Here is a 15274-nt window from a genome sequence, read left to right as displayed (position 1 = left end):
TCTGGGGCACGAGCCGGAGCTGGAGGACAAGCGCACGGATAATCGCAAATCTGTCCCGTTTCAACTCCTCGTTGAAGACAAAGTAGAGCAATGCAGTTCCGAGACTGGGCTCCCCCTCTTCGATGGCAGAACGTGCACTGGATGGCTGGTGAAGTGAGCACCGACTTTCCGGCACCCGGCAAATCCCTCGAGCCGCAAGAAAGGGATTGGGTGTGTTCTCGGCCACCGCGGTCAATTGAGGGTTCCTGATGAACCAGGGCTTCGCAGTAGCGGACGTGACTCTCAATTCCTTCGAGCATGAAGGCGGCGCATGGTCATTGGCAAGCTGTGCCGTTCAGCCGATCTTGACCAAGAATCGTATTCTCCTCCCCTATATTATGGGCAGGGGATCGGCTAGGAGCAAGAACGTGCGGAAAGCTCTCCGAAGCGTCCTCCAAGAGAAACGTGTTATCCTCGCAAAACAAGTGACAGATGAAATCGCTACTGAAGAGTAATCTTCCCCCTTCAGAGAAGAAGCGCGTCAAACCAGCTTCCACACCCCGTCCTTGCTCTCAATCCGGATTTCCCTGTCCTCGTCGATGCTCCGCCGGCCCGCCTCGAGTATGGCCGTGGTCGCGATCGTGTTTCGCAGGGTTGGGAGTCCCTTGGCATCCAGGTCCGCCGGTTTCAGCTCACCGGCGTTGACAGCTCGGCAGGCGTCCACAAACTTCTCGAACGACACGTAGCCATAGCCGCTCTGGCCGTTGAAATTGCCGTCCTCGTCAGGGGCGTACCGCATGTAGAAGGGGTTGTACCACATCAGCTGCCCGGCCGCATCCTCGGCCACCTCGTAGCCGCGCTTGGCCTGGTTTATGTTGATCTCGCCCCCCTTGGCCAGGTAGTGGAAGTACTGGTTGGAGTGGACGCCCGCCTTCTGCGGCGCCGTCCACGACGCAGTGTACACGCCGGTTGCCTGCTTGGACGGGTCGTCCTTCTTCTGCCAGCGTACCAGGAGCGAGATCGTGTCCTCGGTAGATTCGTGGCAGCCCAGGCTGGTTGCGACGCCTTTCGACGCCGAAGCCGACACCTTGACAGGGACATAGCCCAGCTGTGAGACCATCGAGTCGCAGATGTCGACGTGGTGGCTGTTGAGGTAGTAAGAAATATCCGAGTCAATGCCCGCCCACGCCTTGAACGTCTCGAGCTGGGACTTCGGCTGCGACATGTAGCTGTAGAAGTAGTTGAAGTCGCCCAGCTGGCGGGCCCGGGCTCTCGCATCCCAGTAGGCGGGGTCGAAGCGCTTGTGATGCTCAATGTACACAAAGACACCGTGTTTCTCCGCCGCTTCGAGGAGAGCGATGTGATGTTCGAGGAGCTTCACCGCCGGCTTGGTGATCATGACATGGATGCCCCGCTCAATGGCGTAGAGGGCGATCGGGTAATGTGTGGTGTCGGGCGTGAAGATGGTGATGGCATCGCCAGGCGAGAGCGCGTCAATCGCCGTCTTGTATGCCTCGGGATCCTTCGCATCGTCGGCAGGGTACGATTCAAACGAAGTGTCCAGGTTGTTATAAGCCAGTGTGATGTTCTTGTAGAGGTGTTCCCCTGGACGTGCCGTCAGTCCTCCACTCCAAGCCCATGCAAGATCGATTCATCTCATGCATGCAGCTTACTGATTGCGGGAAACTTTGTCCCATTGACGCCAACCATGGAGAGCTTGCCAACCTTCCCTCTGCGCCGGAGGTCAAACAAGGTCAATCCCACCACACCAACTTTCTTGTCTGAGCCGGAAGCGCCACCACCGACGAAGCCGGTGGTGTACTCGCCGGTACCGACCTTGTTCGGTGTCAGCCTGACTCGGGGCAACCACGACAGTCATGCCACAACGACTGGATGAAGCTTACCATCAAGACATTGAGCGGCTGCATTGTGACTGGGAGCGTGCCTGTGCGGTTGCGGCTTGTTATCGGGGGGTGCAAGCCAAGGCGAGAGGAAGAGACGGAAACGAAGAAAAAGAAAAGCTGTTCAATGGTTCCAGCTATGGCACTGCCGAGCACCGCTCCCTCTCAACCTCAACTTCAGATGGCAGAGCATGGGCTCGGCCGTCCCTTGCAGAAGCATCGCCGGAAGAATTCATGGTGAGGGGTACGGACGGAAAAAGAGGGGCCAATTGGAGCTGTGGAGAAGAGAATAACACCGGACGATCCCCGTGTGATGGGGAGTTCTGCAACCAAGCACGGGTCCAGCCCTGTCATTTGTGGAATGGTCCAAGAGCGCTCGGGAGTAATCCCCTACGTTAATCGCTGACTCTGCCTCGTACGACGAGATGCGGCGGGAATGCTGGTCTTTGAAGTTGTTTCGATTCTGCGCACTTGGACAACTCCAGCGCACAGTGGAGATTGGAGAAGCCAAGGCGGGGCGGCCCCACCTGCAGTGCTGTGTTTTTTGACCCGCCCCCACGTTGCTTCCCCGCATTTTGGGCTCCCGAGGCGCCAAGCGGCTGAACCAGAGCAAGGCCCCGGGCCACCTCAACCACAAGCCCCCGCCGTTGTCCCTTTTTCATCACCCGAATGTCCAGTGGAGCCTTGCAGAGCCTACATAGTGTAGAACGCCGAGGCCTTCGCATTGTCCATTCGCGATGCCCAATTACTGCAGTTTGTCGCTCTCAGGCCCTCAAGGATTTATGAAGTCGAGTTCCCTGGTGTGCCTTGAGCACGACTGACACCAGCAGCCTGTCGAGCCGTGCCTGCTGCCCCTGGAACAAAGTCGCTCGCTAGCGCTTAACACCATTGGAGGAAATTAATTTCCCCGTCGCACCCCGAGTCCACACGACCTCGATTCCCGAGGGTCATGGCCTCGATTTCGTTTTCTCTTCAGCCCGGATGTTTTGTGGAGAGCAGCCGTCTTGAAAAGAATCTGCGGGGCAATGTCCATCCCGTCTGCACCGAGATCGCTCGCCCACCAGCGCCGAACTGCGTGCTCACCTTTGCCCTTCGGCTCGCCTGCCGACACCGACGCGTGGTTGCTCGTCGTCCGTGATCTCTGGGCCCACACGATCACCCGCAGGTTTCCTGCCGACATCCTGTGTGTGGGTCATGTGGGGTAAGTAAATTGCCCAATCCGCATCCGCCCGCCTGCTTGCTTTTGTTGCCGGGTGCATGCCACCTTCGCCTTTGCGCCCCGCCATGCAGTCCCCGCCATTCTGCCGCCATCCCACTCCTCCGTCGGGAAGACAACGTCACCCCTTTGGTCAGTAGGACAATCTTCCGTCAAGCTCTCCAGAAACCCACGGCTGCAGGAAAGCTAATGCAGTCGTGCAACCCTTTCATGTTTCCAGATCATCCATTGCCCATTTTCCCTCGCCAGTCCGAACCTTTCTGAGCCCAACTTTCCCGGAGGCTGCCGAAGCGTGCAGGGCAGAAATGGTCACTTACACCCAGCCTCGGTGGCTTTAATCCCGGGCCAATCGCGTCCACGCAGATGACTTACACTGAGGTGAGACTGGCACCAGGATCCTGGCAGCCCTCAGAGGTTGGAACGGGTACACTACACTACACCACACTAGGTAGTTACTGGTGATCAAGGGGACTTTCGTGTCCCAGGGCACTGGTCCCTTGCTTTTTCGGTTCCGTCATGTCAAGGGCCGCGTGGCTGGACCCTGCTTTCCGGACGACACGGTGGGCGTTCCCAATGCCCAGTGCAGATGCGTCTCCTGCCAGCTGCTCTGCCGGGTTTATGGACACTACTGCGTGTGAGTTGTGTACATGTTTAGCCCGTCGTGGTTGATTGCGTAAAGGTGCGTTATTTCTGTGTCCAATTGAGCTCTACCACAATACGTTACTCCAATATAGCGACTGTTACTTGCCGAGCCGACTGCATTCCCCAGAACAGGGTGGCTCTATCCGCGCATGGCTGACCCTCCCGTCCTCCGTTCACCCTCCTTCCCCTTCCCTTCCCCAGAGTTCCAGCAGGGCCTGCTCTGGTGGCGGGTGGACCGTGGCCCGCCGCGTCTGTCTCCAGAGACCCGCAAACCGCGCGACCCCCAGCTTGCTCCAGAGCATCTGGCTCGGATGTCTCGTCGGGTACGGACACCTCATCCAACTACAAGTGCATACCATCTGGGACCCACCAGGGTTGGTTAGCCTACCTAGCTGGACATGGAGCGTCTGCCATCTGTTTGGCGAGCCCCCATTTCCTTCATAAACAGCCGTCTTCCCGCGCTTAGAGCCTGCGCTTCTCCTGTCCTTCCTTATTGTTGTCTCCCACGTGCCCGCGCCCTACCCTGCACCTCTGCTCCCCGCCAGCTCCTGTCCCCCGTACCGGCCTTCTTTCGTGTCCGTCCTCTCCAAACAATTATGACCGTCACCAACGGTGCTGCCAATGGCAGCCGAGCCACTCGGCGGCCGCTGCCGTGCGGCATCTACGCCCCGACCATGACCTTCTTCGACCCGGACACCGAAGACCTCGACATCCCCACCATCAAGAAGCATGCCGAGCGTCTTGTCCGGGACGGTTTAGTAGGCCTCGTCACCATGGGCTCCAACGGAGAGGCCGTCCACTGCACACGAGAAGAGAAACTGGAGGTGACCCGAGCAACACGAGAAGCCCTCGACGCGGCCGGCTTCACCGAGACGCCGATCATCATCGGCGCTACCGAGGGCAGCGTGCGCGGGACGATCGAGCTGTGCAAGCTGGCCGAGGCCGCCGGCGCCGACTACGCCTTGCTCCTCCCGCCGTCCTACTTCCGGTTCCTCATGGACGAGCAAGCCGTCTACGACTACTTCGTTGCCGTCGCCGACGAGAGCCCCCTGCCGCTCATCCTCTACAACTACCCCGGCGCGGTGGCCGGCATCGACATGGACTCGGACCTGCTGATCCGCTTGGCCGCCCACCCCAACATCGTCGGCACCAAGTTCACGTGCGGCAACACGGGCAAGCTGACGCGCGTCGCGCTCGCCACCAACGCCAAGACGCCCTGGTCCGAGGGGTCCGGCTACATGGCCTTCGGCGGCATGTGCGACTTCACCGTGCAGACGCTCGCCAGCGGCGGCAGCGGCATCATCGCGGGCGGCGCCAACGTCATGCCCAAGGTGTGCGTGCGGGTCTGGAACCTGTACGCCGAGGGCAAGAAGGAGGAGGCCATCGCGCTGCAGAAGACGCTGTCCAAGGGCGACTGGGTGCTTACCAAGACTGCCATTGCCGGCACCAAGCAGGCGATCCAGAGCTACTTTGGCTATGGGGGCTACCCCCGGCGCCCGTTGAAGCGGCTAGACAAGGCGCGCGTGGCGGCGGTTGAGGAGGGCGTGAAGGAGGTGCTGGAGCTGGAGAAGTCGTTATAGCGACGGGTGGAGGCTCTGGATGTTGTTGGCTAGGTAGTCGCTCGTCTGTTTGTAGGAGGAAGCCAGTCCGCCGAAGTTTGGTTGGGGTGGCGGCACATCGGCGCGCTGCTGCGGGATGGACGAATAAGCCATCGTGGCTTGGACAAGCTCATTGCATTTGGGTATGACGGATTGCATCTGGTGTTTCTACTCCTACTGAGGGCATGCCATAAACAAGAAAACGGTTTTTGTAGCCCAATTTGATCCGTTTCTTCATTTCTGAACTCTTTTGATGGGAACGAGGCACGCTTGCATGTAATGAATGGGGTTATTGATCCAGGGGACCGCGAACGCAAAAAGTGCTTTCGAAGTTCCACAAACCAGCCGGCAAAAAGGTCGGCCATAACTCAGATATATAATATATACTCCCTCTAAAGGCTAGTAAAACACCCCTGTCTTGAAAGTCTCGCGCAAGCATCTCTAAACCTTAAACCTCCTCGGATCCAACTTCCCCACCTCCTCGCCAACCTCATCCCCGAACAGCATTGCAGCCATTAGATACCCTGTCCCGGGGCCGTTCTGAATCCCCCAGCAGGTATGCCCGGCGGCGACCCAGAGCCCAGGAACCGAGGTTGGGCCGACCAGCGGGCCGCGCTGCTCGCCGAAGCGCATATGTCGGGGCAGGTAGCACGCCTGGCGGGTCTTGACGGGAGCGGCGGCGAGGGTGGGCGAGATGGTGCCGATGTAGGCGACCAGATCGTCGCATTGGGATTGGTCGGTGATGACTTCATCCGCGGTGGCGGGGAGCGGCGTGCTGGTGTCGGGTTCGCCTTGGAGGGGGGAGAGGAGGGGGCGTGAGTTAATACTAGGCGTGATTGCGGTGACGGAGAATGGGGAAAGCGGGGGGGGGAGAGGCTTACCGCATGCGTACACCTCGCCAAAGGGGCGGGCGTAGATCTCCGGATCAACGTTCCCCTTGTGCCGGCGTTTCTGACCCTGGCTGATGCGGTGTTCCGGAATGTAGTCGACTGGGAGCTGAATATCGGTGAAGACGGCGTAGGGGCTGACGTCGGCTTCGAAGACGACGCTGTGCGCGCGCAGACCTTCCACCCTCGTCCGCGGCAGTAACTTCCCGGTCCATGGCCCTGCGGCCACGACGACATCCGTTACGCCGTCGATGGCATGCGTTTCCCCGGTATCTCGGTCCTCATACTCAACGCTGTGAACGCCGCTCGTCTTGGTATCGTTAATCTTGGTTACTTTAGCACGTAGCTTGATGTTCGCTCCCCTTTCCCGCGCTAGATCCGCCATAGAGTTCGTGAAGTGGAAGGGGTGAACCTGGGCTGTTTCGGCGGCTCCCGGCGCTCCCATCTCCTCGTAATACTGGACTAGGCGCCCGTCGATCCAGTCTAGGTCAGGTGGTAAGGGTGACTCCCTCAGCAGGCCGGCTGCTTTGTCGTCTTGCTTGGGAAGCTTTTCCCATTCCTTGGTCGTTTCGTCGGGGGCAGTACTCTGGATAGGGAGTTCACTGAGTTGCGCGTTATCCGTTGGCGCTGACGACGGCTTCTGTGCTCTCGCCCGGATGTCGCTGGTCGTGACCGTCGCGGCAAGACTGCCGCACCCGACGCGGCGGTAGCCCCATCGTTGTGCGCCGTTGTGCTCTGCGGCCAGCTCTTTGTGCAGGCGGTATGAGAGCGGCACCAAGCAACTCGGATATGCCCACAGTGCCAGCAACCCGCCAGCCTTGCCTGACGCGCCCGCAGCAATGGAGGTCGCTTCGAGGAGGGTGACGCTGTGGAGGGCGGGGTTGAACTTGGGATGACGTGTGAGGTAGTAGGCCGTCGTGCATCCGATGATGCCTCCGCCTAGGGTTTCAGATTTGGGTTAGTTTCGCGTGTACCTATCCAGGTAGCATAGGTACAGGGCAACTGTGGGCTAGACGGACAGCAGGAACACGTACCGACGATGACTATGTTCCTCTTCGTCTGCGCGTCCATGCTTGTGAATGAGTTCGAGCCAGGAAAGCCGGAAGGAAAGCTTCAGGGGGCAACGGCAATCGAGTTGCCGGCAGCGGAAATTGCCCTATGCTTTTGCCAGCCGGACTTACCTTACGTACATGGAGGCGAACACTACCTACCTGACATGGGGGCGTACACAGTAGTGTACGGAGCTAGTGCATACAGACGTGGAGGTCGGAGGCATCAAGGTCAAACACAGGGCCATTCTGGTGGTCCCCGACACCCCGCTCGCTGCCGTCATCGCCTTGGCCCAAGCTCCTCACAGTGGGACACCCAGGCACATGGTGGGGTTGTTGCTCTCGGGGTTTCGGAACCCGAAGAGTTCGCCCTCCCGAGTTGATTTGGAATGGACTCGCCTGAACGTCCCAGCATGCAGCTCATTAACTACCGGCCATGCCGGCCGGGTCTGGGCACAGCTGCTTGTTGCATCTGCGTCAATGAATGGGACAACACGTTCTGAGAGCCCTGTCGGAAGACCTGTTACTGGAATCCACATGGACGGGCCAAGCCAGGGCCGGTTTTCAATTGGGCGATGGTTCTAGGAAACTTGATCGGGCGGCAATGGCGAGTCCAGTTCAAGTTCGTTACCGCGCGCAGGAATTGGCGGGTTTCCGACCATCCGCAGCGAGAAAGTGAAACATCGTGGTGTGGTTGTGACGCTGGATCTCTCGGTGGGCAGCAGTTAAGTAACAAACCCCAAGCAGCCAATGGGAACTCCTGGTTGCTGAGCACAAGGGCAGGAGCTCAGACCCGAGCCCTGCGCTGGCGCCTTCTTGATCAACGCAGCTTGTCGCGAGTCTGCTTCGTCCCCAAACTGCCCTCCGTCCACATCATCCATGGTTATCAACCTGTCTCCGAAAATTCCACCGCTGGTTCCATTTATCTGCCCATCAGCGACAGCAAAAGTAGCTACGGTGACTGCCTGCCGCACGGCTCTGCGCTTGCATTTGCCGACTCCCTGGCACACCAGCCCTAGACCTATCTACTTAAAGTTGAAACCACAAGTGACGCTTCATCGAGCGTTCGCAGCCATGGCCTCCGCAACAACTTTCTACGATTTCAAGCCGCTCGACAGTACGTGCCTGCACCGCTGACAACCCCGCCACCCCTCGGCCTCCTCGCTGACCCATCTTGCAGAGCGGGGCAACGAAGTACCCCTGTCCGACTACAAAGGCAAGGTCGTCCTGGTAGTCAACACGGCCTCCAAGTGCGGCTTCACGCCACAGTATGCCGGGCTCGAGAAGCTCTACAAGTCGGTGCGCGAGAAGCACGGCGATAACTTTGTCATCCTCGGCTTCCCCTGCAACCAGTTCGGCAACCAAGAGCCGGGGTCCAACGAGGAGATCCAGCAATTCTGCCAGGTCAACTACGGCGTGACCTTCCCCATCATGGCCAAGGTCGACGTCAACGGCGACAACGCCAGCCCCCTGTTCCAGTGGCTCAAGGCTCAGCAGCCGGGCATCCTCGGCCTGAAGCGGGTCAAGTGGAACTTTGAGAAGTTCTTGGTGGGCAAAGACGGCACGGTCAAGGGACGGTGGGCGTCAACTACCAAGCCTGAGTCGTTGGAAAGCACCATTCTCGAAGAACTCGCGAAGTGAGGTGTGGGGTGTTACGTGCTGGAGGAACTGCGTATTTATACCCCGCCTTTACCGGGCGCTAATCAGCATCGCGCTACGGATGCGTTCGGGTAGACTGCCGATGATCTCCTTGCTTGACCATGAGCTGGAGGTATACGAACGGTCAGATTGTGTGTTATTGCCTCCATGATATGTTTATACCAGACGTCACGTCACAAGTCCCGGATTGCATGCCGCTACCCTTTCGTTCGCTCTTCAAGAAAGCGTGCACATGGCGCTTTTCTTTCCCATACGAGGCAACCCTTTCCCGTATTGCCGAGAGGCGTGAGAGGTTTCGGCCCTTTTAGCTCGATATCATGAGCAGACAGCTGAAGAACAGGAATATTGTAAGTACAATTGAAGCCAAGTTTGCCGATTGTGCACCCTCAGCATGGCCGTATTCCGAAGCGGTTGTTGACGTAGCAACAGCTCACTACTCCTTGTAGTCGTCAACAACAAAGAGGAGTCGCACGGGGATGGGGAGCAGAACGGAGAGTGAAGCCGCTTACTCGCCGAACAACCTTGGGCAATGAACATCGGGTGGGTAGCAACATCCTGTGTCTAAGGACTGCATACGGTCTTCCATCCGATTTAGCCCCAGCTTTTGCACTCATGTCTACAACCGAGGAGACGCCAACACGAGCAAGTCCGCCCCGACCCAACCCCGGGACTGCATTTTTCGAACCGTGGGGCTCAATTCCCAGCAGTAGTGCTTTGAGGACAAGAACTTGAAGGTTCCCATCTCTGGTATGCTTCAAACGAAGCAGGGAGAGGCCCTCTGCAGTTTCTCCTCCGTTCCTCCTGCAAAACTGAGGAACAATCGAGGGAGGTTTGGCGAGGAGCCTTAGCCGGGAAGGCTGGACGCCACTGTGCGTCCCAGCACATAGTTTGGGAACTTTGACTTCCCAGTCCCTGTCTCCCATATCGAAGCATGTACGGCGGACACTGGCCCCAAACGTCCACAGCGGATTTGCAGCACGTCTTCGGAGGGTGGGAGGAGAGAGTAGGAATTCTGCACCGATTGTTTTTTAGCTGCACCGATCGGGACTTCGCCTTGGCTTCAGTAGCAACCCACACCTGGTCCGGACCCAACTCTACCGGAGACGAGTTCTGAGGTCTCTGATCCCGTTCGTAAAATATCCGCCCTGCTCCATCGCCGTGTAGAACAAGTGGCGCGCCCGGAACTTAGCTCTGAAGTTGTAACATAAGCACCTCGTAAGGGTTCCTTGGTGGGTGACAGGAGCAATACGAGTGACCGAGTGATGTCTCGTTCATATCGCTGTCTGAGTACCCTTTTACGCTCGGCACGGTCGACAACAGCGAGACACAAATTTGAGAGATGGATGAGCCGGCCTGCGGTGCTGATTAAGCCAGTCGAACCAAAGCAAGCCCACATGGATTCCAGAGGCAAATATTCCGCAGCCATGCGGCGGAATTCGGCTTCCCGAGGTGCCACGGCTGACTTCGCAGCGTAGCACGGCAGGCAACGCCGCAGTCCCCTCTTCCCGTCATACCCATGCCACGGCCTTGCATTGGCCATGGAACGGTACCATTGAGAGTACGAAGTCCCGAGCAAAGGTGGCTGTTCTTTGTGGGGCTCATAATAGCTGGGAAGAAAGTCCGAGACAACTCCAATTGTGCTCACGAGTGACGGTTCCTTTTCCTTTGTGAGGACCATCTCGGGAATGTGCCAACAATCCTGTGGAAGAAGATGCAAAGGGAAGCGAAGGGAAGGGGCCTATGGGTGCAAAGATATGTTTGAACTATGGCGTAGAGGATTGCCAAGGCCGTCTGTCGCGCCCCTTAGGTGGTTGAGTCCATGTCTTGACAGCCAGTCCCACCGTTGTCCCGCTTTACCCAGCACCACCTTCGCACAGACACCGGCAGCAGCAACTCACCAAACAGCAAGGCAGGTCAGATATACGGGGAATAGGGGGCAGATTTGTCTGCGTGGAGGGAGCATTCACCTCGTCTCATGCGGTGTGGCCTTGCAGATACAGGAAGCAATGCAATGTGCACGACAGCAGAGGGAGGAGAGCACGCTGTGTTCCGAAACCGGGTATGCCGGGTCCCGGCTGAGAGCAGTTGGCGGGAATGGCTCACACGTGAGGCACACGGGTTACACCGCGGGCCTCGGATGGGATGGCGTCAAAGGGGAAGGCGGAGGCCAACACAGTACCGTGGTCGTTCCTGTGCGCAACTGTGCGATGTGTAAGACACGGATTAATATTTGACTTGCAGCCGTCACATGTGCATAGGGCTGCTGCTTTCTGGCCGGGTGCTCGCGATTCGTGGGCGAGACCCATAACTCGCTGCGCACCAGAGGGAGGAAACCCGCAAGATGCGTCTGCGAAGGGCGGTGGGCTGTGGCCATCTCCCCAGCGCATTGGGCAGTGCGTTGCTTGCTCAAGTCAGCCAACGTGTGTCTGTCTCAGCCCGTCCATGATATCGGCACGCGCGCCCAATGGCCAGCGTGCCTGAGCTGACAGGCCGAGGACCGGATCTGGGCGAGAAAAGGCTACCTCTTGAGACGTTGAATCCCGCTTGAGAGTTGCGTTCCGAGCAGCCGGGAATAGCGATGTGCTGTAAGGAGTACTTCCGGGGCGGTATTTGTACCTGCTGTGTATGTAGTATATAGGGAGTTAAAGTTATCCGGCGCCTCTGGGGTTCTACAGCGCTTCGGAGATCGACCTGTTCAGGGTGAGAGATCGACAACGATCCAGCTGCTATGAAGGTCGTAGTTATAGAGGTCTCGCCAAGACTAATTTCCCGCCCCTGTCAACTCCACCCCCCTACCACAACTCGAAGTACTATAGCAGTACCGGTAGGGGCCCTCGCATATATTCTAGGGTGCTATACGCTTAAAGGTAGGTAGTAGCGCGCTTACTACTACTAGCTAGCTACAGGTCATCGCTATGTCTACGCTATATTAGTTAAGTCTACGTAGTAGGTGATATAACCTACCTTAGAGCTATTGCTATCTTACTATATAAGAATAGGTTATATATAGAGGCTATAGCTAAGCTAGGGAAGTATAAAACTATATTTAACCTAGGTAGAGCTTAGCTAGTTACTAGACAACGATAGAAATATATTAAAATAAAAGAATTGAACTTAAATATCTACTTTACCCTTATCTTTACCCTTATCCTTACTACCCTTCCTGCTCTAAATTTCCCTATACTATACTAATTAGCTACTAGCTAGCTATAAAGTAGAAGTATAGTATATTTATAATATTCTATTTAATATTTATAAGATATTTATATATCTAGGTTAAGGCTTTAGTATATCGTTTAGCCTCCTTTAGAGTATCTCGAGCTAACTAGGCTAACTCCTCGACAGTAGTAGCTAGCTACTTAGTAGCTATAGCCTAGTACTCCGCCGCTAGAGCGACTCTCTCTTTAATGCTCTACTAGGGCTTAGCCCTAGTAAGTAAGAGGTAAGCTATAGAGGTAGCGAGAGCGCTAGATATAGGTATACTAACGTTGGCTAGGGGCAGGGCAATAGTAGTCTCCTTATATATTATACCTTTCAATGCTAGTTAATTAGGTATAAATATAAGGTAGCTATAGAGCTATATAGCTTATAAATAGTTGTAACTAAACATTTACTTTGTACTTTGAGGTTAGTAGGTAGAAGCTTATCCTTATCGACTTCGAGGACTTGCTTATACTATTTAATAATCTCTAGCTAAATTATAGAGGGTAGCTACTAATAGCTTATTAATACTAGACTAGTAGTTGTTCGTTAGTTAATATTATTTATAAAAATATAGGACTTAGTATAGCTTTACTTAGTATACTCCTAGTATATATTGCCTAGATCTATATACTAGTTAGCGAATATAAACCTAATATATTGAAAAAATATAATACTATACTTACTCTTTTAGAAGTAGTAGGCCTATATATCTCTATTATAGATATATATAATATAGACTATATATAGTACTACCTACACTTTACTATAGTTAGGCTCCTCCTTTTTTTTCTTTTTTATTTACCTAACGTTAGCTAGCTACTAACTAGTATCTAAATAGTACTCTTTACTAAAGACTTTGTACCTAAGGACCTAGCTAGGCGCTTTTAAAGGTTGTTGGGCGTAACTAGCTTAGACTTGCCCTTATTAGCAGAGATAGTAAAGGTAGTAGAGGGGGCAGCTAGGGCAAGGGGGGTAAGGGGAGTAGGGGGGGCTAGCTACTTGCTAATAGCGTTCTTACTACTAGTGCTAGTGTTAGTAGTAGTAGTAGGCGTAGGGTATATATAGAAGCGCTACTACTACTAGCTAGGGATAGCAAAGGCTAGGGGGGTAGGGGGGGCTAGCTACTTGCTAATAGCGTCCTTGCTACTAGTACTAGTATTGGTGATAGTAGTAGGCGTAGAACGTATAGGGTAGGCGTAAGAACGCTACTATTGCTAGCTAGGGGCGGCGGGAAGGGTAGCGGCTAGGGCAGAGGGGGCGGTAGAAGCTAGCTACTCGCTAGTAGCGCCCTCGTTGGTAGTAGTAGTAGTAGTAGTAGTAGTAGGCGTAGAGCGTATAGGGCGCGTAGAGTAGGGCCAGAGGCGCTACTACTACTAGTTAGGGGTAGTAGAAAGGTTAGTAGCAAAGGCTAGGGGGGTAGTAGGAGCTAGCTACTCGCTAATAGTAGAAGCGTCGTTGTTAGTAGTAGTAGGGGGGTTATTCTCCTTATATAGCTCTATATCGTTGTATTTAAAGTTGCTATATAACTCAATTAGCTATTGCCAATTATAATACTACTGCTATTACTATGATTTTAACCGATTTTTCGACTTAATCGACTTATAGAGTATATAAAAAGTATAGATTGAAGCTACAATATAGCTAATTAGCTTCTTAGCGATAGTAACGATAGAAATAGCTTTAAATCAATTTATAAGATAGTAGCGTAGGCGGATAGATAGGTAGCAATGGCTATAGCTACGAGGTTGGAAGAAGGAAAGGAAGAAGAAGTGGGCAAAAGGCTCTAAGGTAGTAGAAAAAGCTATAGCCTATATACCTATATAGTTCTTAAAGAATCAAAGGTTTTAATATCAATTATATAGAATAAACATTGTTTATTTTTTAGAATTATCTAACTATAAAGTATCTTAACTAGTAGTAGAACAATAGTTGGCTAGTACCTTCTCTATACTTATATTCCTTCTTTAGTTTCTCTATAAAGCTAAGCTTAGAGGTTAGGATAAAATTTCTATTTGTCTACAATTTTATATAGTGTTAAGCCTACTTTTAGAAACTTCGATCAACTCTATAAAGTTCGTCCTAGGGCTAAAACTTAAACTATTAGTAATATTTGCTATATTTTAGTATTATAGAAACTCCTTTTCAAGTACGCTAATTAACTAGGAACTAAGCAACTCGCTTATAGTTTAGTAGCTAGCTAGCTACTAATCCTCTAACTTCTAGCTATCAGTTATTACAAAGTTCTTTAAAGTTAGAGGTAGCAATAAGGACGTAAGATAGTATAGTCTAGCGGCTAGCTAGTACTTAACTAGAGAACTATATATTACTACTTATTACTAAGATATAAACAAAGGAATATCTAACCCCTAAACCTATTATAGATCCTTCTAAACCCTGCCCAATAGCTTCCTTAGAATGTAGTTAAGATCCTTTTATAAGCTATATATTGTCTATACATTATCCTAGATCCTATATATCGTAGTTTATAGCAACTATATTAGCTCCTAGACTTATAAGAATAGGTATTATATAATAGAGACCTCGTCTAAGCTAGTGAGATCTACTAGCTATAGAACGACGCTATAGTATATCCTAAACCCCTTCGCTTCTAAGATACTAACTAGCTACTCGAAGTGCTCTAGCTACAACGAGTTCGTTAACAAGTGATAATACTAAATATATAAGTAGAGGAGCAACTAGCTTCTAAACTATATACACCTATAGCGAAGGATACTAACTAGCTCTAGAATTGGGGTATTCTACGAGAGCTAAGCTACTTAATCCACTTAGTTGACTATATTATAGTAGTCTAGGTTATAGCGTTTATCTAGAATAGCCTACCTAAATATAGAGACCTTGGTAGCAATGTCGGCAGTATCCTAGGCAGTTAGTTGCAGTAGCTAGACAGCTACTATACCGCTCTACTACTATCTATCGTTATATTGTAGACTAGGGAACTAGTCTAGTATAAAAACGCTATTGAAGTCGAGAGGCTCGTTAGTATCGAACTACTTATATACTATTGATAGCTTATATACGATCAGTGTTTAAGCTTACTTAAGTAGCTTATTAAAGCCCTAGCTATTAAACCGCTTTATATATATAGCTAGAAATATATAATTAAGACTCTTAAACTTAG

General features: G+C 53.0%; 4 protein-coding genes across 4 annotated transcripts; 2 read left to right on the top strand and 2 right to left on the bottom strand.

Annotated features, from left to right (window-relative positions):
• Window positions 1–335: 335 nt before the first annotated feature.
• On the bottom strand, window positions 336–2043 carry THITE_2152890 (uncharacterized protein). The gene is made up of 3 exons (XM_003649052.1): window positions 1884–2043; window positions 1653–1815; window positions 336–1584 (listed from the first exon to the last, which is right to left on the bottom strand). Exons 1-3 carry the CDS (start codon window positions 1905–1907, stop codon window positions 521–523), a joined length of 1251 nt encoding a protein of 416 aa, XP_003649100.1. The 5' UTR covers window positions 1908–2043; the 3' UTR covers window positions 336–520.
• Window positions 2044–3449: 1406 nt separating this feature from the next.
• THITE_2107318 (uncharacterized protein) lies at window positions 3450–5547 on the top strand. Its single transcript, XM_003649051.1, has one exon. The coding sequence runs from the start codon at window positions 4335–4337 to the stop codon at window positions 5316–5318; it is 984 nt and encodes a 327-aa protein (XP_003649099.1). The 5' UTR covers window positions 3450–4334; the 3' UTR covers window positions 5319–5547.
• Window positions 5548–7380, bottom strand: THITE_2107316 (uncharacterized protein). Its single transcript, XM_003649050.1, has 3 exons — window positions 7258–7380; window positions 6218–7162; window positions 5548–6127 (listed from the first exon to the last, which is right to left on the bottom strand). The coding sequence occupies exons 1-3, from the start codon at window positions 7292–7294 to the stop codon at window positions 5778–5780; spliced, it is 1332 nt and encodes a 443-aa protein (XP_003649098.1). The 5' UTR covers window positions 7295–7380; the 3' UTR covers window positions 5548–5777.
• Window positions 7381–8113: 733 nt separating this feature from the next.
• On the top strand, window positions 8114–8996 carry THITE_2107313 (uncharacterized protein). Its single transcript, XM_003649049.1, has 3 exons — window positions 8114–8220; window positions 8292–8389; window positions 8453–8996. Exons 2-3 carry the CDS (start codon window positions 8347–8349, stop codon window positions 8911–8913), a joined length of 504 nt encoding a protein of 167 aa, XP_003649097.1. The 5' UTR covers window positions 8114–8220; window positions 8292–8346; the 3' UTR covers window positions 8914–8996.
• Window positions 8997–15274: the final 6278 nt, after the last annotated feature.

The sequence above is a fragment of the Thermothielavioides terrestris genome, chromosome 1, assembly GCF_000226115.1.
Source record: "Thermothielavioides terrestris NRRL 8126 chromosome 1, complete sequence".
Taxonomy (NCBI): domain Eukaryota; kingdom Fungi; phylum Ascomycota; class Sordariomycetes; order Sordariales; family Chaetomiaceae; genus Thermothielavioides; species Thermothielavioides terrestris.
The sequence above is the reverse complement of the archived record's forward strand: the minus strand, read 5'-3'. Positions and strand labels throughout refer to the sequence as shown.

Bases quoted from the DNA above. Each gene is read 5' to 3' on its own strand.
- THITE_2107318 (XM_003649051.1), top strand. From the start codon at position 4,335: ATGACCGTCACCAACGGTGCTGCCAATGGCAGCCGAGCCACTCGGCGG.
- THITE_2152890 (XM_003649052.1), bottom strand. From the start codon at position 1,907: ATGCAGCCGCTCAATGTCTTGATG. The intron at 1,816-1,883 runs GTAAGCTTCATC...ACACCGAACAAG, and splicing joins AGCCGCTCAATGTCTTGATG to GTCGGTACCGGCGAGTACAC. The intron at 1,585-1,652 runs GTAAGCTGCATG...CGGCACGTCCAG, and splicing joins GACAAAGTTTCCCGCAATCA to GGGAACACCTCTACAAGAAC.
- THITE_2107313 (XM_003649049.1), top strand. From the start codon at position 8,347: ATGGCCTCCGCAACAACTTTCTACGATTTCAAGCCGCTCGACA. The intron at 8,390-8,452 runs GTACGTGCCTGC...CCCATCTTGCAG, and splicing joins CGATTTCAAGCCGCTCGACA to AGCGGGGCAACGAAGTACCC.
- THITE_2107316 (XM_003649050.1), bottom strand. From the start codon at position 7,294: ATGGACGCGCAGACGAAGAGGAACATAGTCATCGTCG. The intron at 7,163-7,257 runs GTACGTGTTCCT...CTGAAACCCTAG, and splicing joins GAGGAACATAGTCATCGTCG to GCGGAGGCATCATCGGATGC. The intron at 6,128-6,217 runs GTAAGCCTCTCC...CCCCCCTCCAAG, and splicing joins TGGCGAGGTGTACGCATGCG to GCGAACCCGACACCAGCACG.